Raw genomic sequence first — 26,672 nt, forward strand, 5'->3', positions numbered from 1 at the left:
AAAATAATAACAGTGAAAAAACTCAAAGCAAAGCCAAGAAACAAAGGCAGGGATGCAATGGCAGGCAATGAAATCTGCAAGGAAATATTGCCACGTTGAGCAGGGGGCTCAGACTCCAGCTGGTGCCCAGTGTCAAGGGCAGAAGCAGGAATAGCACAGCCAGGTGTGCCCCACTGACTGGGGTGGGGTGTCCCTCACTGACTGGGGTGTCCCCCACTGACTGGGGTGTCCTGGGGTGTCCCCACTGACTGGGGTGTCCCCATTGACTGGGGTGTCCCCCAGCCCTGGGACTGTCCCCACTGACTGGGGTGTCCCCCACTGACTGGGGTGTCCTGGGGTGTCCCCAATTGACTGGGATGTCCCCCACTGACTGGGGTGTCCCTCACTGACTGGGCTGTCCCCCACTGACTGGGATGTCCCCATTGACTGGGATGTCCCCCACTGACTGGGGTGTCCCTCACTGACTGGGGTGTCCCCCATTGACTGGGGTGTCCCTCACTGACTGGGATGTCCTGGGGTGTCCCCCACTGACTGGGATGTCCCCCACTGACTGGGATGTCCCCAGCCCTGGGATTGTCCCCACTGACTGGGATGTCCTGGGGTGTCCCCACTGACTGGGATGTCCCTCACTGACTGGGATTGCCCCCACTGACTGGGGTGTCCCCACTGACTGGGGTCTCCCCCAGCCCTGGGATGTCCCCCACTGACTGGGATGTCCCCCATTGACTGGGGTGTCCTCCACTGACTGGGGTGTCCCCCACTGACTGGGATGTCCCTCACTGACTGGGGTGTCCTCCACTGACTGGGGTGTCCCCACTGACTGGGGTGTCCCCCACTGACTGGGATGTCCCCAGCCCTGGGATTGTCCCCACTGACTGGGATTGTCCCCACTGACTGGGATGTCCTGGGGTGTCCCCACTGACTGGGATGTCCCTCACTGACTGGGGTGTCCCCACTGACTGGGATGTCCCCCAGCCCTGGGGTGTCCCCCACTGACTGGGGTGTCCCCCACTGACTGGGGTGTCCCCACTGACTGGGGTGTCCCCCATTGACTGGGCTGTCCCCCACTGACTGGGATTGCCCCCACTGACTGGGGTGTCCCCACTGACTGGGGTGTCCCCCATTGACTGGGATGTCCCCACTGACTGGGGTGTCCCCCACTGACTGGGATTGCCCCCACTGACTGGGGTGTCCCCAATTGACTGGGGTGTCCCCACTGACTGGGATGTCCCCACTGACTGGGATGTCCCCCACTGACTGGGATTGCCCCCACTGACTGGGGTGTCCCCCACTGACTGGGATGTCCCCAGCCCTGGGATTGCCCCCAGTCTGGGCTGGTTCAGGCTGGCACAGGGCCCTGGCAGGGGCATTATGTGCCATGCCCATGGGCACTGCCCTACCTCACCAAAGAGCTGCTGGAAGCTTGTTCAGGTAAAGCACAGCTGGATTTTCCTGTGCAAGGGCAGAGAGGCTCCTCTGAGCTGAGGCACAGAGGGGACATTATCAGTGCTGTCCTTAGAAAGAGCAGAGTTCTCTGAATCAGACACATGTTTCATTCTCATTAAGATACAGACAATAAGAAAAAGCAAAACAAACACGAGGCTCCTTTCACGGTAACTGCAAGTAATACTGAGTAATCCAAAACCAAAATAAACCCAGGAGTTTTATTTAGCACAATTGCAGCTCTTTGGAAAACACCTCCTGATTTTATTTAGAGGAAGGCAAGAGCAGGGGCTACAATTTCATCTAGGTGAGGCCAACCATTAGCACTGTGCCAATTCATGTCAGCACAGAACCTGATACCTTATTTTCAAGAACTGCAAAACAGTTCATGATTTCAAACCAGCCAAGGTTTACAAGGGGACATTGGCAAGACACCTCTTGCTTTGTTTACACGCCTGGATAAATATTTTACATGTCAAGCATAGTTAGAACACTTTCTAAGAATATTTCATTACATTCTTTCTTCTATGACTAATAATTCTTCCACAAAAATATTTGGCTAGTGCAGCATTACAGCAAAATTAGTCAGGAACTGGAGCATTATTTTGAGGGAGTAAAAAAAAAGGGAAATACCACAAAAAAATATACAAAATTGAAAAAGCAGAGAAGATGCCTATTTCAACACACATAATGAGGTGTTGGTGCTGATGGAAGGTGTCCATTTGGGGACTGGGTAAGGTCACTCTTGAAAGGGGAAAGTTCTAAAATTGAAGTGTACTCCAGAAAAGGCCTCTCTGGCTTGTTTTTACCTTGACAAGAGAGAACCCAGCAATATTCAAGCCAAAACTGTAGCTGGTTTTGTGTCTATCTCGAAGATAACGAGCAAAAGAAATTCCAGGAATTTTTAAAAGTTACTTATTTCAAGGAAATGGTCTCAAAGCCTGTCCTTGTGAGGGATATTCCCTCTTCTGCTGAATAATCCAAGAGAATCTCAAATTCATGAGCATCTTTCAGCAGCAGAGCTGAAATGTGTGATTTTAATAAAGATTAACAAGAAGAAAGGTTTTCCTGCAGAGCCTGCTAATTAAAGGGTCTATAAATGTCCCCAAAGCAGCTCCCTCCAACCTGAGGATTCCAACTCAGTCCTGACCACACTGGGACATTTTAGAGCTCTTCACATGACCTGCATGAAACCAGGTGGCTTTTTGTGAAGACACAAGCCATCAATGTCCTGCTCCTGCTGAACCTGAGCACCTCTCCCATAAGCAGAGGTCCCAGCAGGGGAACATTTCCTCCTGCCCTGTGTGCCAGACACGGCCTGGGCAGCAGAGGGGCTGGGATGCTCCTGTCAGGGCTCAGCTGCTCCACAAGTAAAGCTTTAGGGCTCACAGCTCTCAGTCTGGTTCACAGGAGGTTTTGTTTTGAGTTGTTATTTTTACTTCAGCTGTGACAGCTTTCTAATTCAAGACAGCACTAAGTTTCTGCAGCACACAGGGTGAGAGGCTGGAGAACACTCTATTTTCTGCACTAAGAATTAGTTCACCTCTCAGAAATGCAATCATTCTACTCTCCAAGTGGTGAAGTGGCATTTCCCATAGCTGTTCATAATACCTTTAAAATGCTCTTGGAATGACACACAGAGGTGCCACAGCCATGGCATATTAACCAATTTTCTGAAAACAATTGATTTTCAAATCCAACTTTAAAAAAGAGAGGCCCATGATCTTGGCAAAGAACATTTTGTAATAGGGACATGTGACTGTGGTCACAAGGGTTTTCAGGGTGAAGAAGAGACGAGAATGTTGACTCTATGATCAGAAGGTTTGATTTATTATTTTATGATATAGGTTACATTAAGACTATACTAAAAAGCAATAGAAAGGAAAGGTTTCTTTAGCAGTTAGCTAAGCTAAGAATAGAAAAGGAATGAATAACAAAGATCTGTGTCTCAGACAGAGCAAGAGCCAGCTCTGCCATGAGTGGTCAAGAAATCTAAACACCCACAGGAGACCAATCACCTGTTGCATTCCACAACAGCAGATAACCATTGTTTACTTTGGTTGCTGAAAACTGCAGCTTCTCACAAGGAAAAATCCTAAGAAAGGATTTTTCATGAAAGATGTCTGCGACAGGGACATCTGACAGACAGGATACTGTTTAAATATAGCCCAGTGCTAATGCACAAAGCTCTCCACAGCTTCATAATTATCAATAAACAAACCCAGCTTCCCCCTTGCTCAGCCAGCACAAGCTAACAGAAATCCTTCGACTGGTTTCACTTCAGTATCTTGTGCACAGCAACCCCAGCTGACCTCCTCCAACCCAGCTGTTTATCACTCCTTGGGCCTGACAGCCAAACTGCACATCAGCTCCTTGCATCAAATGAACTCACTCTGGCCTTCCTGAAGCCACCTTGTTCAGCCCTGTGGGGGCACCTCCAGTGCCAGAGCAGCAGGAGCAGTGGCAGAGCTGGCACAGTGCCCTCCCCAGCCAGCACATCTCATTGCCAGCACTGTCTCCTGTTTCACATCAGCAATGGGGCTGCAGCACCTCTGCCCCTGTCCCAGCTCAGGGGAGGCTGCAGCAAAGTCATCTGAGCTGCTGGATGTGAAGTGCATGTGCCTACAGACAAAGAGAATATGGGGTTTTCTTGGGGTTGTTTGTTTTCTGGAGGGGTTTGGAGACAGTGATCACTCTCAGTGATGAGGCTTCTGGAATTACTTATCTTATCTCCCACTCCAAGAACTGCATTGCACTGTTTGTATCATGATCTATCCTACCATTTGCAACATGATCTATAGCTTCAGACCCCTATATCACAAAATTTTCCACCTACCTACTATTCTTCCTAATTGCTCTACTCATCCTAATCATCACCAACAACTTATTTGTCCTATTCATTGGCTGAGAAGGAGTTGGAATCATATCCTTCCTACTAATCTGCTGACACTATCATATCTGCCACTCCAAGAACTGTCTCCAAACCCTTCCAGAAAACAAACAACCCCAAGAAAACCCCATATTCACTTTCTCTGTCTGTAGGCACATGCACTTCACATCCAACAGCTCAAATGACTTTGCTACAGCCTCACCCTGAGCTGGGACAGGGGCAGAGATGCTGCAGCCCCATTGCTGGATGTGAAACAGGAGACAATGCTAGGAATGAGAAAGCTCCTCTCCTCTCCTCTCCTCTCCTCTCCTCTCCTCTCCTCTCCTCTCCTCTCCTCTCCTCTCCTCTCCTCTCCTCTCCTCTCCTCTCCTCTCCTCTCCTCTCCTCTCCTCTCCTCTCCTCTCCTCTCCTCCCCTCTCCTCCATGCCCAAGAAATGCTCATGATCAATATTTCTCTCCATTAGTGCAGCATCCCAATCGATGGGTTTGACTGCACTCAAAGGGAGCTCTGAAATCAGCCCAGCTGAGTGCAGAGATGCCAGCATTTACAATAAAAGCTAAAACCTGCCTGTCCCCAGAGAGCCCAACATTAGCTGATTTACACATGCTCAGGATGCATCTCAGCAAAGCCTGGATATGGGCAAAACCTTGTGCTCTTTGGGTGCTTTACATTAAAGCTGAACCACTTCCCAAATATACCTGAATCACCTCATTTGCACACAACTGAACCATCTTATGATTTTTCATATTTGTAACTTGGTCAGTCTGAAAGGAAAAAGAAAAATTGGATCCTATAGAAAAAGGCCAGGTTATGCTCATGTATGTGAAACTCCATGGATTTAAGAAATCAAATTTTAACTGCAATCAAAACCTGAGATTTGAATAATCTCTATTTCTTTTCCATTCCTTAGTTGGATTCCTTTCCCAGGACAGGCAGTAAAGTCTTTTTTTCCAAAACCCCTATCAGTTTAAAGGCCTTTCCTATGTAACATCCATCTCCTGAGGCTGGATCAGCCCTGACACCTGACTAAGGGCTCCTCAGCAAGCATTAGACCACAGGGAAGCCTGCAAGTGCCTGCTGGAACGTTTGTGTCAATGGATTAGGGAACTCATTCATAAGCACCAACTGCCACAGCAGATAACATTCCAGGCAGACAGAAGCTTTTCTGTGGGTAGAGATTATGTAACACCACGATTTTTAATCCACTTGCCCAGAGGAAGAAGAAATGAGCTCACTTTCATGGAGGTTAAAGCTTCCTTACTCTATTTTTCTCCATTATTTGTTCCAGTCATGTTGAACTAGCAGATGATAGTGAGTACATGAACTGAGAGACTGAGAAAATCCACTGTGCTCATCTCCAGTCCATCCAGAAACTCTGCTGCTGCCATCACTTTCTCTCTTCCTGCCTTTTCCATCTTTTGTGGACCTCTCACTCCAGTTCATCTGAGCTACCAGAAAAACCTGAGAATTGCAGTCATTCAGTTACAAACCAGGCACCACTTAGAAAAAAATTCATGTGAATGGTTATTAAACTGAGCATAGAGCTCCAAGTGGAGCAGATGCTTAATCCTGACAGTTTACAGGACATGCAGTGGCATCAGGTGGGCTCCCAGATTCATTTCGGGAGATGTGACCAGCTGCTGTCCCAGCACAGCGAGCCAGAGCTGGGCTCCAAGGGACTCAGCTATGCCTTCTAGCCCAGCAATGACATTGCTTGAAAACCCTTCTTTTATTAAACATGGCTGTGGGATCTCAGCACATCGTTCCCCATGTCCAGAGATGCCAGGAGAACCTTTGGGGGTCTCGGAAATCCTGGAATGTTGCCAAGAGTGTTTGGTGGCTTGATTTTGACCCATCCACAGAAGTAACAAGAGTTTGAGGACAAGAGAATCACTTTAGAGTACAAGGTGTAAAAGAGACACATTTAGATGGTGAGATATAGACTTTAAGGTTTTTGGTACAGGGGGGTTATGGAGACAAGATGGAGGGATCAGGGCGTGTCTCGTCCTTCTTCTTTCTTCTTCTTGTCTTCCATCTTCTGTGGTGATGTTGGCACTTGGGGATTGGTTTATGGTGAAGGTGCACTTGCTAACACGGGTGAAAAGCATTGGGAAATAAAGGTAAATATTGTGTATGTAGATTTTAGTATAAAAAGACACGACCGCCCCGTGGGTGGGCAGAGAGTGCCTGTGACTGCTTGCAGATCAGACCTGTGCTGGGCAGACAGAAAATTTTGTAGATAAGAAATAATAAACAACCTGAAGATCAAAAAGCTGAAGAGTCCAGACTCGTCCTTTGCATCGCGTGCCACCCAAGAACCACCCTACCCGTGTCGGGGCACAGACAGACAGACAGACAGACAGACAGACGGACCCGACATTGGCCTTGTTGTTTACATCTTCCTCATCTGTTTTGCAAAGCTACGTAGCCAAAGCTTTGCATGCAACCCAGGTGGCAGCAGCAATCATTAACTGTTACACACCACTTCCACTGCTGTCACAAGGGTCACTTCTCCTGTTTCTGTGGCTGCCAAGCTCTGCCTCCTTCTGAAAACTTCCTGATTCAATGGACTGAACTCTGACACCCAGCACAGGTCAGGGACACAGCACTGTTGTATGGGAGCTGGAAATGCATTCATTTCCCAGTTCTTGGAAATGCTGCTGCCACTGAAAGCAGGACTGACTAATACACTCTAATCTAGACTATTTGTCCACAGATGGCAGAGGCAGACCTGACACAGAGCTGTACTCTCATTTCTCTATCTTTAATCCATTTCTATCACCTCTTTTTATTGCTTCTTTTGGCTACTTCTGAATTGATTCTCGGGCAGCTTTTTATTCTTGCAGTAAAAAGCTGAGTAATCCTCAGCACTCTGACAGTGGGATCCATATGACTGCTCCATTTTATGGTTCACAAGGGTATTTGTGTATTTGTGTGTTCAGTAGTAAAACCAAAGCAATGGCTGAACATTCCTGCTCCCAGGAGCAATCCATGGATTAACACAATTTTTAACAGCTGCACACAACACATTGGAGGTTGTTCTGAGGGCAAGAAGAAAAAAACAATCATAAATTGTAGAAGAAATTACTGAATGTTGAGCTTCAGCAGCTACAGCCCATGTCCAATGCTGCCTCCAAGACTAACAGACATCGATTTTCCTTCTCAATTTCAGACCTGTGCTTATGGGCCTGCTGCCCTTCAAAAGTCCTTAGTGCTCTTTTGTGCTCCAAAAAGTGGATCCAAACCCACAGGGGCCAGTGAAGAGGCTGGAGGACACATTGTGACTGCAAATTAGAACTGCAGCAAGACACAGGGGGAGAAATGGGTGTGAAAAGTGATGGAATAACACAGGGAAGGAAGGCAGGTCCCAGGACGTCAGCACCTGTGATTATTGTAACACTCCCAGTACACATCCCCTCCCCACTACCTGGATTACAAGTCCCAGCTTCTCTGCACTCTCATGGCTCAGAACAGGAGGTTGTTCAGTGAACAATTCACATGGCAAGGCCATGCAAAAGCCACAGACCCAAAACTGCACCAACCTTGGCAAAGATGGTCCAGCAGTGCTACCCCACTGTCATGAATTGGAGGGGATATTAGGATGAGAAACCTGAAATCAGAGTGGCTTTCATCAGCAGCCTGGTCAGGTCTCCCCCAAAACCAGATATTGCAATCAAACTGTTTCTACAACAATATTAATGACACCAAATTGGTAATTTCTAAACTTTACTTAGCTTTAGTTATGCTATTTATGAATAAATGAAGAAAAAAATGCTGATGGTTCCCCATTCTTTTAGATTTTCCCCCACAGAAAAGATGTTTGTTGTGCTGCTTGTCTAGATGTGGGTTAAATTAGCCAGTAATGCACTGATCCTCTGGCTAAATTCACTTTTTATTAAGAAACTCATTTAAAAATCAGATCTTTTAGACAGCTCAAGTGACTTTTATCAGCAGGCACCAACTCAGCACTTTTCTTGTAAAGAAGAGCTCATTATCCACACACTCCTCTGGGATCTCCAAGCAGAACACAGCAGTTCCAGCGTCCATCCCAAGCTGAAGCTTTCAGAAGACTCACTTTGCATTAATTAGGCAGGATGGGACTTTCTAGGAGGAGGAAGAATTTTCGACAGTGGCTTTGGCAAGCACAGGCACCAAAGAGAGAGCTCACAGGTGCTATTTCAGGAGTGCTGCAAGGCTCCTTCCCCCACATCTGGCTGCTGAGTTGGCCTTTCATTGTGCAGTGCCTTTCCAAACAGCCTCTGCAGCTCTGTGATGCAATTATTAATCCAGTCCCACTGCCTGGCCAATGTCCCTTGGTGATGACAGCTTTTGGCAAAGGGGGACAAAGGTGTTGTGAACTACAGCACTGGAGCCTTACAGCAAATTCATTACACAGGGTGAAATGTTATTTACTTATCTCTACACCCAAATTATCTGCTTCTGGGTGTTCAGGAGTTTAAGTAGAATGAACAGCAAGAGTTTTAAGCAATATTATACTTTGATTCTTCTGAATGTACTGCTACACAGTGAACTGAACACTTGGCTGCCTGTCGTGGGCACATGGAACGAGTTCAAGATGAGGTCGAGTGACAAACACACCCTGGCATGGCCCAAACTCTGAAAGGGCTGAAAGTATCAACTGATAAAATGAGATGATGATTCTTACTCCTCATGACCTGTAAAGACAGACTGAGTCACCACACAAAAAATGTTACAATATCCTGAACAGAAAACTCCAGGCAAGTGGTTATGAAAGCTCCTGGACTCTGAGAAGGCAGGACTGAGCATGCCAAAACATGAAGGTACTTCAAAGAGACTGAGGTAAGATCAGATTTATGATCCAATCAGCTGAAGTAAGAGAGTTCCTCAAGCCTGATGGTTAAAAATACTTTGGGGATGCAAATATTGATGACTGGTGTGCAGAGCTCAGGTAAGGACACCTCTGGAGCACAGGAAAGCTGTGGGAACTCAGCACATCACTCTGGATGGCCAGAGCTACCCACAGAACCCTTGGGGGGGCTCAGAAATCCTGGAATGCTGCCAGGAGCGTCTGGTGGCTTGATTTCCATCCCTCTAGGGATGTGCCACCTGTTTGGGGACATGAGAGTCACTTGGGAGTGACTGGTGCAGGAATGATGCATTTACAGGGTGAAATAGAGATTTTAGGGTTTTTGGTACAGGGGGGTTATGGAGACAAGATGGAGGGATCAGGGTGTGTCTTGTCCTTCTTTCTTCTTCTTGTCATCCATTTTCTGTGGTGATGTTGGCACTTGGGGATTGGTCCATGGTGAAGGTGCACTTGCTAACATGGGTGGAAGGTATTGGGAAATAAAGGTAAATATGATATATGTAGTTTTTAGTATAAAAAGACATGACCACCCCATGGGTGGGCAGAGTGCCCTTGGCTGCCTTGCAGGTCAGAAAGAAAATTCTGGAGATAAGAAACAATAAACAATCTGAAGAGCGAGAAACTGAAGAGTCCAGACTCGTCCTTTGAAGTGTGGGCTGCCCCAGAACCACCCTACCTGTGTCTGGGCACAGACAGACAGACGGCCGGACAGACACAGAAAACAAAGACAGACGGCAGGACAGAAAACAAAGACAAAGACAGACGGCTGGACAGAAAGCAAAGTGTAACCTGGAGTGATTTTATACTGGACACATCCAGCAGCTCTAGATGGATCTCAGATGTACATTTCTGTTAGCACAGCCAGTGATGAGGCTTCTGGAATTACTCTTATCTGCCACTTCAAGAACTGCCTCCAAACCCTTCCAGAAAATAAACAAGCCCAAGAAAACCCCACATTCACTTTCTCTGTCTGCAGGTACAGGCACTTCACATCCAACAGCTCAAATGACTTTGCTACTTGGTTCTCAGCACTGTTAGAAGGATAGAAATAACCAGTTGGGTTCTTTCACCTACAACTTCCAGCTGCCCCTGCAGCTTGACTGAGCTCACTGAACTCCACTCATTTATAGAGAAATAACCAGTTGGGTTCTTTCACCTACAACTTCAGCTGCCCCTGCAGCTTGACTGAGCTCACTGAACTCCACTCATTTATAGAGAAATAACCAGTTGGGTTCTTTCACCTACAACTTCTTCCAGCTGCCCCTGCAGCTTGACTGAGCTCACTGAACTCCACTCATTTATAGAGAGCAACTACAAAACAGACAGACAGCTCCCCCAAAATAAAATGATGTAATGAACTCCTACCAGAAAGATCATTCCTTTCAAGCCCAAATCAAACATAAAACTCATCCTCTTTAATTCTGGCAGCACGAGACAGCATCAAAAGAGATCAAAAAGCATTTCATGTGCTGCAAATTAGTCTGTCTTGAAACAAACACCAAAAAATCAGCACATGCCTATTTCCATGACAGCAGAACTTACTTTAACCTGTCCTTAATGGCTTGAAGATAAGTTGAAGTGAGTCTAGACAATCTTCTGCACAGGCTTCCCTTGGTTTACATAAGCTGCTGCATTTCAGCCATAAGATCAGAACATGGATGTTATTATGGAAAATAAAGACAATTGTTGTACAGGCTGCTCTGCAAAAGAGCATTTGTTAGTGATGTAAGTACAGAGTTATGCTATAAACAGTGTATTTATTTTAGCAGAAGGAGGCTGCTTCCCTAAACAGAATAATAATAAAGGCACATGGAAATCCAGTCTGGAGAATAATAACTCTCACAAGCAGCTTTGCCTACACATTAACCCACAGTTCCTGACCCAAATAATTCATGTTTTGATGCTCAGATCACTGAAAACACTTCTGAGAACTGAGCCCTGAGGTATTTACAACCCTCCAAGGCAGGTGACTGTGAGCAGTGCAGCCCCACAGCCCCTGCACGGGGTAAACAAGGACACACCTGAACAGGGAAAGCTCAGGGTTCCTGTTGATCCCAGACACAACTTCCTTGCCATGAGCTCTTTGTGACTGCTGCTAATGCCAGCAGGAAGGACTGCACTGAGCTGAGGATGAGGCTCTCAAGGGATCACAGGTGAACTTTCTGCCATAATCTACAGCTACAACACGATTTGGGGTGCAGGAACCCTGGCAAAACAATTCAGAACACTCTCCCTACAGAGGTTCTCAATCTCCCAGGGTTACAGAATCCCAGGATGGTTTGGGTGGGAAGAGACCCCAAAGCTCATCCTGTTTCAGCTCCTGCCATGGGCAGGGGCACTTTCCACTGTCCCAAGCTGTTCCAAGCCCTGTCCAGCCTGGCCTTGGACACTTCCAGGCCTGGGGCAGCCACAGCTGCTCTGGGCAACCTTTGCCAGGGCCTCACCACCCTCACAGGGAAGATTTTTTTCCCAATATCCCATCTAAATCTACTGTCAGGGTGAAGCCCTTCCCCCTTGTCCTGCCACTCCAGGCCCTTGTAAACAGTTTCTCTCCATCTTTCTGCAGACACCTTTCAGCTCCTGGAAGGCCACAGTAGAGTCACCCCAAACCTTCTCTTTTCCAGCTTGAACAACCCCAAATCTCAGCCTTTACTCACAGCAGAGCTGCTCCATCCCTTTGATCATCTCAGTGGTCTCCTCCAACAGCTTCATGTCCTTCCTGTACTGGACCCCAGGGCTGCACTGCAGGCAGCTCTGCAGGTGGAATCCAACCTGAGCAGGGCAGAGAAGGAGAACCCCCCTTCCTCTGCTGCCCACACTGGGGGAGCAGCCCAGGGCTCTGGGGGTTCTGGGTCCAACACACCTGACCAGGGCATGTCCAAGCAACTCATGGATTGAGGCAACAGCCTGGATTAATACTGGAGGTTGACCTGGCCCTGATGCAGCACCTGGACCTTGGTCTTATTAAACCTCATAGCCAAGACTGCATTTTTATCACCCCTTCCCTGAAGAGCCTCGGGTCACTGAGATGGCAGAACAGAGACACGCAGGATCACAGCTGACACAAAAATGTGCCTATGAGCAGAGGTGGACTGAGGTTTCACCCACTCATTTCCCCTCACCCATTTAGGGGAAAACCCCTAAGAAATTCCTGCTCCTTTCAAAGCACAGTGGGGCCAGAAAAGAGGGATGAAAAGGAGGTTAATCCAAGCCTAAAAACACGTTTAAGAACAACACTGCACCAGCCTAGAGCCCCAGAATATGTGTAGGAGGGTGGTGTGTGTCCAGCCAGTACCCCAAGGGGAGGCTGGCTCCATTCGGGGGGTGGTGGACACAGCACAGGGCACCGGGCACAGCCCCAGCCTCGCACACAGCCCAGGAAAACGTGAACACCTCAGGAACACGAGGTATGCTCGTGTTATGCTGTGCTAACCCAGGGATAACAGCCCCAGCCCCCCACCAAACACAGAGGGTAGGAGACGCTCCAAAGACCCCTTTGTAAGTGAACACCACAAGGGTGGCAGCACCCCCATCCTCACAGATGGCCTCTGTCAGTGCACACAATGCTCTGTCCCCAAACACCCTCAGAGCAGCCCCCAAAGCTCTCCCAGCCCCTCCAAAGCACATTCACAACAACAGAGTCTGCTGTGACCCCCAGACACCCCCTCAGCCCCACATCCCACTCCAGCATATCCCGTGTGACCCCCAGACACTCCCTCAGCCCCACATCCCCTGAGATAGCCAGACACCCCCAGACTCCTCATCCATGTCCCCTGTGATCCCCAGATACCCCCGAACCTCCTCCAAAGCCCATTCACAACAACAGAGCCCCCTGTGACCCCCAGCGAGCCCCTCAAGCCCTCTCCCCCTGTCTCCTGTGACCCCCAGGCCCCTCTTGGCCCCGCACTATCCTCTGTGCCCGCCGGGCCAGGAAAGCCCCCCCCCAACCCCCTTTTCCGGACACAGAGCGCACTGCGGGCGCCCCCAGGCCCGTAACCGCCCTCAAAGCACCGAGAGCACGGAGAAGACCCCCAGAAGGTCAGAGGAGAGCGAGAAGGGGCCCCCAAAGCCCCGCGGAGTCCGCGACTGCCCCCCGCGCCCCCCGAGGCCTCACTCACCCCGTCCCTGCCGCGGCCGCTCCCTCAGGCGGGCGGTAGGCGGGGCCCCGCCTCTGAGCCCCGCCCGCCGCCCACGCCGCCATCTGATTGGATAAGTTCCGTGATTGGCTTCCCCAATTGGCCAATGGGAACCGAGAGAGCAGGAGGGGGCGGGGCGAGAGGGGGCGGTGCCCGCGGGGAGCGGAGCCCGCCCAGTCCAGCCCAGTCCCCTCCCAGTTCCTTCCCAGTTCCCTCCCACAGCCCCTTTCTGTCCTTAAAACGCCTCCCAGTCCCATCCACTCCGCTCTAAGTCTATGCCAGTCCCCTCCCACAGCCCCTTTTTGTCCCTAAAAGCGCCTCCCAGTTCCATCCACCCCCCTCCAAGTCTGTCCCCGTATATCCCAGTCTATGCCGGTGCCCCCCGGTGGTTCCAGAGCCCTTCTAGTGCCCCTTTTGTTCCTAAAAGTCCTCTTCTTGTCCCTCCCAGTTTATCCCAGTGCCTTAACAGTCCACTCCCAGTGCCCTTTTTGTCACTAAAAATGCCTCACAGTCCTTCCCAGTCCTGTCCGATCCCTCCCAAATCCCATTCAATCCCCTTCAAGTCTATCCCAGTCACTCCCAGTCCATCCCAGTCTATCCCAGTGCCCTCCAAATCTATTCCAGTCACTCCCAGTCCATCCCACTCTATCCCATTACATCCCCGTGGCCTCCCAGTGCCCTTTTTGTTCCTAAAAGTGTATTTTTTGTCCCTCCCAGTCCCTTCAAAGCCCATCCCAGCCCCTCCCAATTACCCGTAGAACCCCACATCGTGTGTGCCCACACATCCCCGGGTGTGCTCGGGGGCCGGTGGGCACCTCCCGGTGTGCTCCCACCTCCCGCTGCTCCGGGACCGCTGCGCCGCTTTCCCCCTTTCCCCCTGGGGGAGAGAAAGGACGAACCCCGCTCCTGGGGCTGCTCCCGGCGTGTCCCGGGATCGTTCCGTCCTCCCGAAAGAGGAGGAGGAGGAGGAGGAGGAGGAGTGTGTCGGCCCGCGGGGCCCCGGGAGCAGGAGGTTCCCCGGTACCGGTACCGGGCGGAGCGGGGCCCCGGGAGCAGGAGGTTCCCGGTGCTTTCCCGGTACCGGGCGGAGCGGGGCCCCGGGAGCAGGAGGTTCCCGGTGCCGGTACCGGGCGGAGCGGGGCCCCGGGAGCAGGAGGTTCTCCGGTGCGGTGCCGGTACCGGGCGGAGCGGAGCCCGAGGAGCAGGAGGTTCCCGGTGGTTTCCCGGTACCGGGCGGAGCGGGGCCCCGGGAGCAGGAGGTTCCCGGTACCGGGCGGAGCGGGGCCCCGGGAGCAGGAGGTTCCCGGTACCGGGCGGAGCGGAGCCCCGGGAGCAGCAGGTTCCCGGTGCTGTCCCGGTACCGGGCGGAGCGGGGCCCCGGGACCAGGAGGTTCCCGGTACCGGGCGGAGCGGGGCCCCGGGAGCAGGAGGTTCCCGGTGCCGGTACCGGGCGGAGCGGGGCCCCGGGAGCAGGAGGTTCCCGATGCCGGTACCGGGCGGAGCGGAGCCCCAGGAGCAGGAGGTTCCCGGTACCGGTACCGGGCGGAGCGGGGCCCCGGGAGCAGGAGGTTCCCGATGCCGGTACCGGGCGGAGCGGAGCCCCAGGAGCAGGAGGTTCCCGGTGCTTTCCCGGTACCGGGCGGAGCGGGGCCCCGGGAGCAGGAGGTTCCCCGGTACCGGTACCGGGCGGAGCGGGGCTCCGGGAGCAGGAGGTTCCCGGTGCTTTCCCGGTACCGGGCGGAGCGGGGCCCCGGGAGCAGGAGGTTCCCGGTGCCGGTAGCGGCGGATCGGGGCCCCGGGAGCAGGAGGTTCCCGGTACCGGGCGGAGCGGGGCCCCGGGAGCAGGAGGTTCCCGGTGCTGTCCCGGTACCGGGCGGAGCGGAGCCCCGGGAGCAGGAGGTTCCCGGTGCTGTCCCGGTACCGGGCGGAGCGGGGCCCCGGGAGCAGGAGGTTCCCGGTGGTTTCCCGGTACCGGGCGGAGCGGGGCCCCGGGAGCAGGAGGTTCCCGGTACCGGGCGGAGCGGAGCCCCAGGAGCAGCAGGTTCCCGGTGCTGTCCCGGTACCGGGCGGAGCGGGGCCCCGGGAGCAGGAGGTTCCCGGTACCGGTACCGGGCGGAGCGGGGCTCCGGGAGCAGGAGGTTCCCGGTGCTGTCCCGGTGCCGGGCGGAGCGGGACGAGCCGCGGGGCCCCGGCGGGGGCGGGGGGAGCAGGACCCGGCCCCGGGCTCTGCCCCCGGCTCTCTCCCGGGACTCCCGCTCGTTTCGATTTCGTTTTTCGCCGGGATCGCGGCGCGGGGACGGGAGCGGAGCGCTGCGGGCTCCGCTCGCACCGGGCCGGCCACCGGCCATGCAGGTAGGAGCCGGCCCCGGTCCTTGTCCTCCCTCCTCCCCGGCCCCTCTCGGGATTTCTCCTCCTCGCTTCGGGCTCGTTATGATGCTTGTATCCCCGCTCGTGTGTTCTGTTTATGCTGGGTGTGATGTTCTGTGCCTTCAGGACTGGCAGACCAACAGAAAGCTAATTCAAATAGGCAAATCATGTTGGGTGCTATGAAGAAGTTGATCTACGATGAAGAATATAATTTTGAAAATGAGGGTGAAGATGAAGCAGTGTTTGTGGAGTACAGAAAACAGTTGAAACTGTTGCTGGACAGACTTGCTCAGGTCTCACCAGAATTACTGTTGGCATCTGTCCGCGGAGTTTTTAACGCTGCACTCCACAACTGGCAGAGTACACAATTTATGGAAGTACAAGTGGCAATAAGGATGCTGTATATGTTGGCTCATGGTGCTCATTTCTCACAAATTTGCCCCAAACCAGGACAAAATTTGCTGGAAGTTCATGCCCTGGGGGGTGGCCCCCTACCCCACCTCCAAACGACCTCACAAAGCCCAGAGCAGCTGGGAGCCTTTCCTACTACATTGAGTTCTGAGCAAAAAGCTCCTCTCACACATCTGGGGGTTCCTTTTCACCCTGCTTTTTCTCACTTTCCTACTCGAACACCCCCAAGGACAGTATTTCCTCTTGAAGCAAAAAAACCCCCCAAACATCTCAGAAAAGAGTGAAAGCAGCTAAGCAGGGATAAAAGCAAGAACATAAAATTAGTACAACATAATAAAAATTCAGAATGTATCCCAAGGCCTAGAAATCTTTAGGAGCAAGAAAAATACCAGATTTGTTCTGGTTTTACTGTAAATCTTGTTTGTAAGGGAGTCACGGCGATGGGAGAAAATTAAAATAACTTTTAGAGAGTTCTAGATAAAATACACGGCTGATTTCTTTCACTTTTATTTTCCCCATGGCTTATTGCTTAGAGTGAATCTGAAAGACAGTTTGTGTTGCTGCCAAACTTGCTTAGAGTTTATTCTGGGGTCTCACTTCATGTAGTGTCATGTAGCTGCCTGCTTTTTAAATCCAGTCCAGTGACCACCAAATTGTCCTTCTTTTTCAGAAGGGAAATTCTGAAATTTTCAGAATTTTCAGAATTTTCAGAATTCAGAAATCCTCCCACCACCTCCTGCCTTCCTCCTGCTGTAACACCCAGGGAAGCATTTTCCCTGGACTGATGCACTGTATTGCTCCTGGCTCCTCTTCTCCTGATTTTGGGAGCTTCAGCTTTGCATTTAAGATGTGTCCAGCTCCCATCTCCTCACCCTCATTTTCAGAGGGCTCAACTCCTCTGCCTGCACACAGTCAGGGGTTGGCTGCTCTAAATCATCTGCAAAAGCCTGCCTGAGCCTGAAGTGCTCAGAGTTGGTAACTGCTTCAGAAAATACCATTTGACAGCAAAATTGTTAATTTTCCAGTGAGCGAAGCTGAGAAATTGCTGGGATCCACATTAATAGGTTTTTAAGGGGAAACATTATCTGCTTGGCTGCCAGTAATATTTCAAGATCTAGATGTGGCTGGAAGCAGGATCTGAGCTCCCTTCTGGCTCACATGCCCTGGCTGAGAGGGAAAGAAATTCTTGAGGGGGCCAGAACTCCATGGAGAGTGAACAAGAGGAGCTTGCACCTCCCTAAACCATGGGATGGCCATTTCCATTTATGCCCAAATGATCCCTGGGGACAGAGTGAGAGATCTCTCTCCATATGGTGTTTTCAAGACAAAATCAAAGCACTGCCAGGTTTATTTTAACAGCTCTAAAGAACTGAAGTGCTCTCCTAAAACCTTGAGCATCCATTGAGCATCAGAGAGTCCTGCAGGAGCACAGGCACTGCAGGCTCTGCCTGCCTTAGCTCCATCTCCCATTTCCCTGCAGCCATGGGGAGTGGGGATGGATAACCCCCATCCAAAGCCTGAATGAGGGCAGGTTCCTCTGCTAAAGAGCTGGAGAAAGGGATCTCTTGGCAACCAGGGACTGGAAAAGTGTGAGGAAGAGCTGTAGACAAAACATCACATCCGTGGTTGCTGAAAGTCTGGTCAGAGAAAGAATCAGAAAAACTTTCCCAAGCATTACTCTGGGAAGTTTGAAAAAGTAATTCTTGAGGGAAAGAATTCTCAGGGAAAGAATTAAAATAATCCTTAATCTTTACAACTAGTGTTTTAAACATATTGTTTACTTATAAAATATTTACAATAAGGGTGTTATTCCTAATTAACCAATAGTATAAAGCGTATTAATTAAAGACCAATCAAGTCCAACTTTATCATAACTATCTACAAAAGAATACATAGTGTCTAATAAAATTTACATTTACCTTCTAAAAACCTAAGGGTTTTGGTCACTTCATTCATCCATCATTAATACAAAAATAACACACATCACATCACACTGCTATGAGAAAGCAGTCAGGAAATGCTGGAGCAGGTGGAGTGTCTTGGTTTGGAAAGCTAGGTGTCTGCTAAGGAAGGCAGGAGCCTCCCCTGAAATGGAAAATGTAAACCACCTCCCTCTGAATTGCTATAAATTTTAGATTAAGGGGCTCTCAGGTAAAAATGTGGGAACAGGAATAACAGTTCTTTACTAGGGAAGAAAATAAAATGATAAAATAAACAATGCAGTGAACCAAACCAACACTGCCAGAGTCAGAACCCAGCCTGACACCCTGTGGGTCAGGCTGTTGGCAGCAGAACCATTGGAATTGTGGCTCAGCCCTCCTGCAGTGCCAGGGCTGGTTCTGCTGGAGCAGGGATCCTGGAGAAAGGTGCAGTCTCTGCCTCTGAAGATCCAGGGGCAGAGGCAGCTGCTGTTCCTCTGGGCAATCCAGCGCAGAAGCTGTGCTGGTGTTCCAGAATCTCCAGATTATATCCAGGCAGGAATGCTTGGCTGGTGTTCCAGAATCTCCAGATTATATCCAGGCAGGAATGCTTGGCTGGTGTTCCAGAATCTCCAGATTATATCCAGGTAGGAATGCTTGGCTGGTGTTCCAGAATCTCCAGATTATATCCAGGTAGGAATGCTTGGCTCCTCCCCCTGGGCTCACATCTCCCAATGGGATGCTGTAGCTCTTATCAGCCATGCAGGGACATTCAATGGCTGTTATCAGCAGATGTGTCCCTGGAGGGAGGAGTGGATGTGGGAGAGATAAGGAAAATGCCCATGAACAGAAGACAACTGGCATCCAGATGGCAAATAGAGTACAGTCTGCTTGGCATTGCAGGACATGGAGGCACCTCCAAAGCAAAGGCAGTACCAGAATTTCTCTCCCTGATGTATCTGATCTCTTCCCCAGGGCAAAGTGACCATCAGCTCCTCCAGCCCCGTGGTGGCCGTGTCAGTACCGCCCCCACCCCAGGCCAGACCCTCACCCATCAGCACTGGGCAGATCTTCAGGCTTCCAGGGAGGCTGAGTGAGTAGAGGCCAAGCAAGTCAGTGCTGCTCAAAAAGGAGTTGCCATGGGGTGGGACAGGGTGGGTACAGCCATGGTGTCCCACCCAGGGACCATTCCCTGCTGGCAAGGGGGACAAGGCTTCCTCAGGGTTCATTTTCTCTCTTTGTGGTGTTTTTGACCCATGAGTGTTTAATATAGAGGGAAAGTTTGGTGATGGAGAAGAAACCCCACCCTGCCACTCAGCAGTTTGAGACCAGAGGTGTTTTCCTGGTTTCAGGAATCCAGCCCTCGCTGTGGAGCAAGGATGATGTGATGCACTGGCTGCGATGGGCTGAGAGGGAATATTCCCTGCGGCCCACTGAGCAGAGCAGCTTCGAAATGAACGGCAAAGCCTTGTGCATCCTCACCAAGGAGGACTTCAGACACCGAGCCCCCAGCTCAGGTGAGACCCAGGGGCTTGTGAGCACCATCCCAGCACAAGGTGGGGATCAGGGAAGTCCAGGGAGTGCTGCACTGGGCAGCAGGAGCACAGGTCTCTGCTTGTTCACTGTCTTTCCATCATGCAAAGTACACGTGGTGCACATTCCAGGAAGCCACAGAAACTTTAATAATCTTACAGTGGTCAAGTTAATGGGTAACTTAAAAACAGATAGAAGTTAATTTTTTTATTTGATTTTCTCTAATGTGTTGCAAGCACTATAGGTGTTTGATCCTCTTGTTTACTCTATAAGGCTCTTTGTTACTTGATACCTTGAAAAGAGGATATCCATGGGTTATTAAGTTTGAAATGAACGGCAAAGCCTTGTGTATCCTCACCAAGGAGGACTTCAGACACCGAGCTCCCAGCTCAGGTTGGACCCAGGGGTTTGTGAGCACCATCCCAGCACAAGGAGCACTCTGCTGACAGGGCTCAGTGGGTCCCAGCAGAGCAGGTTTTGTGCTGGAGATGAGGACAGCTCTTCCTTTCTCTGGTCCATCTGAACTGCAAATACTTTGGTGTCAGTGATGGAGAGAGACAGGGAGACTGACTCGGTGATCAGAATCCAATTTTATTGTGGGATACAAGCACTTATGTACTATTTCAGGGAGAATAGTAATGTGTCCTGCAATGATTAGGTTAAAATCACATACACAAACTTATGCATATAACAACATCTCTTGCTTGCAGAGTTTAATGGGATTTTCTTTTTCTGGTAACCCGTTTGATTGAATCTTCTTGCAATCCAGGTCCAATTTTCAAAGTTCCATTTGCTTTTGCCAAGGCACCCTGTTATCAAATCTCTTTTGTTAACCAGCTCCAAAGTGCATCCTCTGTCTTGTGTCCCCCAACATTCCAACACTTTGGGATGGGGAGTAACCCCACACTGTAGTTCAGAATCTCAGCAACATTACTCAAACCATTATCCAAAGGCATCTGAGCAGAGTTTCCCTCCCTGCAGGGGATGTGCTTTATGAAATACTCCAGTTCATTAAAACTCAGAGAAGAGCTCTGGTGTGCAGCCCCTTGCTGAACTCACCCTTCAGGAAAGCCAGGAGCACAGAGGAAGGTATGATGGGGGAAAATATCCTGGGAGAGCAGCAGTGTCCAGCAGGCAGAACCAGCCTGGCTGCACACACCTGGGGCTTGGAGCTCAGCCTGCTGGAACCATCCTGAGAGAGGCAACCAGGCCCAGCAAAGTCCAGGCCAGCTGGGAATTTGCAGAGATGCAGCAGCTCAGAACCAGTGCTGTGGGGGTCTGTGGCAAACTGGCAATGCTGTGACTTCCCTAAGAAATCTGCCTGCAGACTGAGGTTTGGATCAGGGAGGGTCAAAGCCAGGCAGAGGCACAGCCCTGCTGGAGATTAATCCTGCAGCATAGAAAGGGCTGAGGAGCTGGGGCTGAGCTTACACAGAGCTGCTGGGTCAGGGGATGGGGTGGGGAGAGGGTCCAGGTGAGGTTGGTGGGGGCCAGTGAGGCTTCTTTGTGCCCTTGGGGGACCCAGGTAGGAGTTAGGGTGGGGCTGGATTGGTCTCAGAGGCTGGATGTGTGTGGAGGTGGACCTGGGAGCACTTTCCTGGGCTCTCCTACTGGTTCCTATGCAAGGTAATTAACATATTAAGTCCCCACAACAGTTTACCAGGGGATGCCTCTGCTCTGGGGCATTTTCCTATGCCAGTTTTTCTGTATCTGACCCTTACCCTACCTGACATCTCCTCTAACCCTCCCTGGACTTTGTGCTGCACCAGCCTTAGGAAAATCCCAGGCTTTCCTCAGCATCCTCCTCCTCTGCTGGGCTGGTCCCACCTGATGACCACCCCAGGCTGTCCCTCCCCTCCTGTTTCAGGGCTTTGCAAGGTCTGGGACCCTAATGAACCCCAGGGTGATTATGAGGGGGTTTTTTTGCAGGTGCAGACTGCAGTGCTGAGGCTGCCCCAGCTGTTTCCTCGTGGCTGGGCTGTGCAGAGCAGCCCCTGCTCCACAGCCACACGCAGCCACTGAACCTCTCCCCACACAGCTCAGAGAGTAGCTGCAGGCCAGGTGCCATCTGCTCCTTTCCTGCTACCCTGTCAGCCCCAGTGGATGGGAAAATTGCAGGTAATTATGAATTTATGGCCTTGTTCCTTGGGGAAGTGAGATGGTGCTTTGTCCTGTCTGCCCATCTGTCTCCCTTCCCCTCATTCCGTGCTTTTCCACCTCAGTTTCCACCTGAAAAATTGTAATTGCTCTGAGATCTTGCAGAAAAAGTGCTGTGCCTGAGCTCTGTGCTCTTCTCATATTTATTGTCTGTTGCCCTGCTTTTTTAAGATTTTCTAAGCCTTCTGATGTTTACATTCTGGTAAAAAACTTTCTCACACACTTTACGTAAATAACTGATTGTTTTGCATTCTTTTATGGAGGAAGAAAAATATAATAAAGTGTTAGTTTGTCCAGTGTCATTGGAGAGGTGGCACTGTCACTTTTAGAAATCTATAAATGTTCAAGTCAGCAATTAAGAACTCTCTTTTCACCTTTGTGTCCATGGCATTTTATTTAGTGACAATTGTCATAGTGACAGTGACTGTAGTGACAATTGTCATCTCAGAGTCTCTGCTGGTCACAGGGACCCCAGGATACATTAGAAAGTCTCTTTTCCCAGCCTGGCAGTTGAAGGGGTCAGAACTCTTCTATTCTCCTTCTCAAGGTTGTTTATTGTTTCTTATCTCTAAAATTCTTTCTCTGACCCACCGAGGTCTGTCTGGCAGGTCAGGTTGAGGCACACTGGTGTTATCTTTTTATATTAAAACTACCTGTACATTATTTACAATAACTTCCCAATACCTATCACCCATGTTAGACAGTGAGCTCCTACCTTAAACCAAGCCAAAAATGCCAACATCACCCAGAAGATGGAGACCAAGAAGAAGGCTGGACACACCCAGATTCCTCCATCTTGCCTCCTGAACCCCCATTCTAAAAACCCCAAAAATCTGTTTTTCACCCTGATGTCGCTACAGGACATGAAACAACACGAGCTCACACACTGCTGCTCTCAAGGTGAAGAAAAGGGAAGTTTATTTTCTGACTCCAACATTTATAGTTTTCTAAAAGAGACTGTGGACTGGAGGGTGAAAGTGCCACCTCTCCAATGACACTGGGCAAACCAACAGTCCATCAAATTTCTCTTCTTCTATAAAAGAATGCAAAACAATAAGTTATTTACAGAAAGTGTGTGAGAAAGTTTGCTACCAGAATGTAAACATCAGAAGGCTTAGAAAATCTTAAAAAATCAGGGCAACACCCTGTGACCAACTATCATTCTACTTAAACTCTCTTGGCTTGTAATTCTTCATATAAAGGTTGGTAATTGTTTTTTCCAAGGGCTCAATCAAAGGCACAGGGGTCTTGGGCTCTGTGCCAAGGTCTCTGAGCCCCCTGGGCAGGGGCTGGAGCCCTCCAGGGCAGCAGAGGAATTTCCTGGGTCTTGGGTTTTGGTTGTTAATCGCAGCCCTGAGATGTGCAGGGTGTCTCTGTTTTGGCCCCCACGTCTGAAGAACGAGTCAGAGCTCTTCAATTTTGGTCTTGAGGTTGTTTATTAATTCTTATCTATAAAATTTTCTTTCTGCCCAGCCGAGGTCTGCTCAGCAGGGCAGCCACAGGCACTCTGACCGCCCTTGGGGTGTGTTGTCCTTTTATACTACAAACTACATAGAACATATTTACACTTAATTCCCAATACCCATCACCCATGTTAGACAGTGCACTTCTACTCTAAACCAATCCCAAAGTGCCAACATCACTGCAGAAAATGGAGACCAAGAAGAAGAAGAAGAAAGGCTGGACACGCCCAAGTTCCTCCATCTTGTCCCCACAACCTCCATATCAAAAATCCTAAAATCTACATTTTCACCCTGTGATAATTTTATTATTGTACTATTCAAACTTTTGTGATGTTCAGGTCCTCATACAAAGCTGGCAATTTGTTCCACAATCAAATCCCCAGGTGCCCTGGGCTGTGTGCCAGGGTCTCTGAGCCCCCAGCAGGGTCCTGGCAGCTCTGGACACCCAGGGGGATGCACTGAGTTCCAACACCTGGGTTCTGACATTGCTGCTGCTACGTGTGCAATTGTGCTGCTGGGGCAGCCTGGCAGGGTGGCAGCTCTGTGCCCAGCAGCTGCCCCTGCTCAGACTGCAGCTCTGTGCCCAGCAGCTGCCTCTGCTCAGACTGCAGGCTGCTCTGGGAGTTCGTGTACCGGCTGCTGGCCGACCGCCGCTACGAGCCCTACATCCGGTGGGAGGACAGGGAGGCCAAGGTGTTCCGCGTCGTCAACCCCAACGGGCTGGCCCAGCTCTGGGGCAGCCACAAGGTGAGTGCAACTGAGAGGGAGTCTGGCATCTCTGAGAAGGAATTTGGCATCCCTGAGAAGGAATTTGTCCCCTTTCGTGAGCTGTTCCCTAGAGCTCGTGGCCCAGGGCTGGGGAGGGGGACATGGGGGGTGCAGGGTTAGTGTCAGGATCTCTGGCATGTCAGAGTGACCCTGAGAAAAGTTAGAAAGTCTCTTTTCCCAGCCTGGTGTTTGAAGAAAGGGTCAGAGCTCTTCATTTCTCGGTCTCAAGGTTGTTTATTGTATCTTATTGTCACAGACATGTTCCATGGAAAATCCTTTCCTTAGGGATTTTTCCTCCTGAGAAGCTGAGAGGCCTCAGGAACAAAATGCAAGCAATGGTTATCTGCTGCTGTGGAATGCAACAGGTGCATCTGGGATTGGGCTCATGTGGTTATTTCTAATTAATGGCCAATCACAGCCCAGCTGGCTTGGACAGAGAGCCATTGTTATTCATTCTTTCTCTCTCTATTCTTAGCCAGCCTTCTGATGAAATCCTTTCTTCTATTCTTTCAGTATAGTTTTAATATAATATATATCATAAAATAATGAATCAGCCTTCTGAAACATGGAGTCAGATCCTCATCTCTTCCCTCATCCTGGGACCCCTGTGAACACGGTCACATCTTATCTATAAAATTTTCTTTCTCCTGTCCAGCCAAGGTCCGTCCAGCAGGGCAGTTCCAGGCACTCTGCCTGCCCCCAGGGCAGGGTTATGTCTTTATACTAAAAACTACCTGTACAATGTTTACAATTGCTTTCCAATACCTATCACCTGTGTTAGACACTGAGCTTCTACTCTAAACCAATCTAAAAGAGCCAACATCACAGCAGAAGATGGAGGCCAAGAAGAAGAAGGAGAAAGGCTGGGCACACCCAGGTTCCTCCATCTTGCCTCCTGAACCCCCATACCAGAAACCCTAAAATCTACTTTTTCAGCTTGTGATAAATTCACTATTATTCTACTTAAACTATTGTGGTTTGCAGATCTTCATGTAAGGTTGGTAATTTGCTCCACGGGTCATAATCAGGCATTTTGGGCTCTGTGCCAGGGTCTCTGAGCCCCTTGGCAGGAGTCTTGGCCATCCAGGACAGCCAGAGGGATGTGCTGGGTCCTGACAGGTTAGTGGGAGATGCCAGCCTGCTGGTTAAAGTGGAACTTTCTCACCTCTTGCAAACCAAACCATGGAGCCAGTCTGGGGTAGGGACCCTCAATGCCCCAAACCTCCTCCAGTGTCCCATGGGTGGCCCTGCTGCACACAGACCCAGAGCAGGACTTGTTGCTCACTTCTGCTCAACACCCCACAACCCTCTTCTCCTTCCAGAACCGGATGAACATGACCTATGAGAAGATGTCACGAGCTCTCAGACACTACTACAAACTCAACATCATCAAAAAGGAGCCAGGGCAGAAGCTGTTGTTCAGGTGAGGTGAAGCAGAGCAGAGAAATGGCATGGATGGGGCACGGGAAGGTGATGAGCTCCAGATGTTGGCAGCTGCTTCATCCAAGAACATCCTCCCCCCGTGGGTTTCTGTCCTGTGCCAGCTGGGACCTCAGTGCTTCTGGGATCCTCAGCAAAGCCCAGGGATGGCAAATCCCCTCTGAGCTCCAGAGCTCAGCTGATCACAGACTCATGGAAGGGATTGTGTTAGAAGGGACCTTAAAACTCATCTCATTCCATCCCCTGCCATGGCCAGGGACACTTTCCACTCTCCCAGGTTGCTCCAAGCCCCATCCAACCTGGCCTTATTGAAGGCAAAGGCTCCAGCATTTACAGCCTGGTTTGGGGCTGGCTTTGGACATGCCCTGAAAGTCACCACAAAAATGTATTTCAGGTTTTTGAGGACTCCTGGGGAGGCTGTCCATGAGAAATCCAGCAAACTGGAGCAGCTGGAGAATGAGGACCATGAAGATGTGAAGGAAGACCCAGTGGAGGTTTCACCACAGTAAATCTTTGGAGGCTTCACTTGAGTGCATCACAGGGACCCTTGAGCTTTGCTGGGCAGGGCTGGTGTCTCTTGCCTCTCCTGGACAGAAGGACAGAGCTGGCCTGGATTTCAAAGCCTGCTGTGAGCCAAAGCTGGGCCATCTCTGGGGCTTCTTTGGCAAAGCACACCCAGAAGGTGTCCCCCAGCCCCAAGGCACAGGGGGATGTGTGGGCTGGTCTTCTGCTGGTTCCTCTCCTGCTCTTTGGGAGGGAATGGGATATTTTTGCTCTGAAATTTTGATGCTTGTCTTTAAGGTCCAAACCTGTGGCAAAGATCCCTCTGTTCTTCCAGGGAGATGAACAGAGCAGGAGTTTGGGCTGAGCACCTGCTGCTCTGCTCAGGCAGTGGGAGCTGTGAGCGAGGGCACCTTGCAAACCTGGTGCGTGCTGGAATCTCTGCTCCTGGGATTAAGGTTTGGAGTGTGCTGAAATACCTGCCTGGATCAGGCCTGGCTGAAGCTCCGTGGTTGCCCATAGCTGGTATTCACTTTAAATCCTTTCTCTCCAGCTAATGACTTTTGTAATCAATTTTGTGATTAAATAATGTGAAAAGAAACAAAGCCAGTAACAAATATGACCCCACCCGTGGTCAGATATGTGATTATTTGTTTTGAGTTTGAAGCAGGAATAGCTGAAGTGAACAGAGTGTCTGTATGTGAGTGTGTGAAAACAGAAAATACCCACTACTATTTTCACTTTGCTTTCCACAGAGGAAATAAAATGCTGTGACCGTAAGGTTGAAAATCTCA

The 26,672-nt window shown here is 50.2% G+C and overlaps 2 protein-coding genes and 1 long non-coding RNA gene across 5 annotated transcripts in view; 1 reads left to right on the forward strand and 2 right to left on the reverse strand.

The window, feature by feature from the left end:
- The window catches only part of KCTD20 (potassium channel tetramerization domain containing 20), a 35,766-nt gene extending 22,316 nt beyond the window's left edge, over positions 1-13,450 (reverse strand). The window contains exon 1 of the mRNA XM_054648787.2: positions 13,302-13,450. Within this exon, the coding sequence (XP_054504762.2) occupies positions 13,302-13,384 (83 nt within the window). The 5' untranslated portion in view covers positions 13,385-13,450. The remainder of the gene's footprint in view (positions 1-13,301) is intronic.
- LOC129130389 (uncharacterized) lies at positions 8,208-10,714 on the reverse strand. The gene is made up of 2 exons (XR_008535531.2): positions 10,145-10,714; positions 8,208-9,010 (listed from the first exon to the last, which is right to left on the reverse strand). It is a non-coding gene; the product is annotated as an uncharacterized LOC129130389 (long non-coding RNA).
- A 1,374-nt stretch (positions 13,451-14,824) lies between the features above and the next one.
- Positions 14,825-26,658, forward strand: ETV7 (ETS variant transcription factor 7). 3 transcript variants are annotated; one of them, XR_013185215.1, is made up of 8 exons: positions 14,825-15,671; positions 18,992-19,109; positions 19,369-19,533; positions 20,531-20,638; positions 21,479-21,667; positions 23,760-23,916; positions 25,260-25,360; positions 25,772-25,791. XR_013185215.1 is itself a non-coding variant. In XM_077190664.1 (8 exons), exons 1-8 carry the CDS (start codon positions 14,895-14,897, stop codon positions 25,884-25,886), a joined length of 1,752 nt encoding a protein of 583 aa, XP_077046779.1. In that variant the 5' UTR covers positions 14,830-14,894; the 3' UTR covers positions 25,887-26,658. The 3 variants fall into 3 exon arrangements, 2 of the variants coding, with proteins under 2 accessions (XP_077046779.1, XP_054504776.2); XM_077190664.1 differs by having other exon boundaries at positions 14,830-15,671; positions 23,738-23,916; positions 25,772-26,658; XM_054648801.2 differs by having other exon boundaries at positions 14,833-15,671; positions 23,774-23,916; positions 25,772-26,658.
- The last annotated feature ends 14 nt before the right edge of the window (positions 26,659-26,672 follow it).

This window comes from Agelaius phoeniceus, chromosome 25 (assembly GCF_051311805.1).
Source record: "Agelaius phoeniceus isolate bAgePho1 chromosome 25, bAgePho1.hap1, whole genome shotgun sequence".
NCBI classification, from domain to species: Eukaryota; Metazoa; Chordata; class Aves; order Passeriformes; family Icteridae; genus Agelaius; species Agelaius phoeniceus.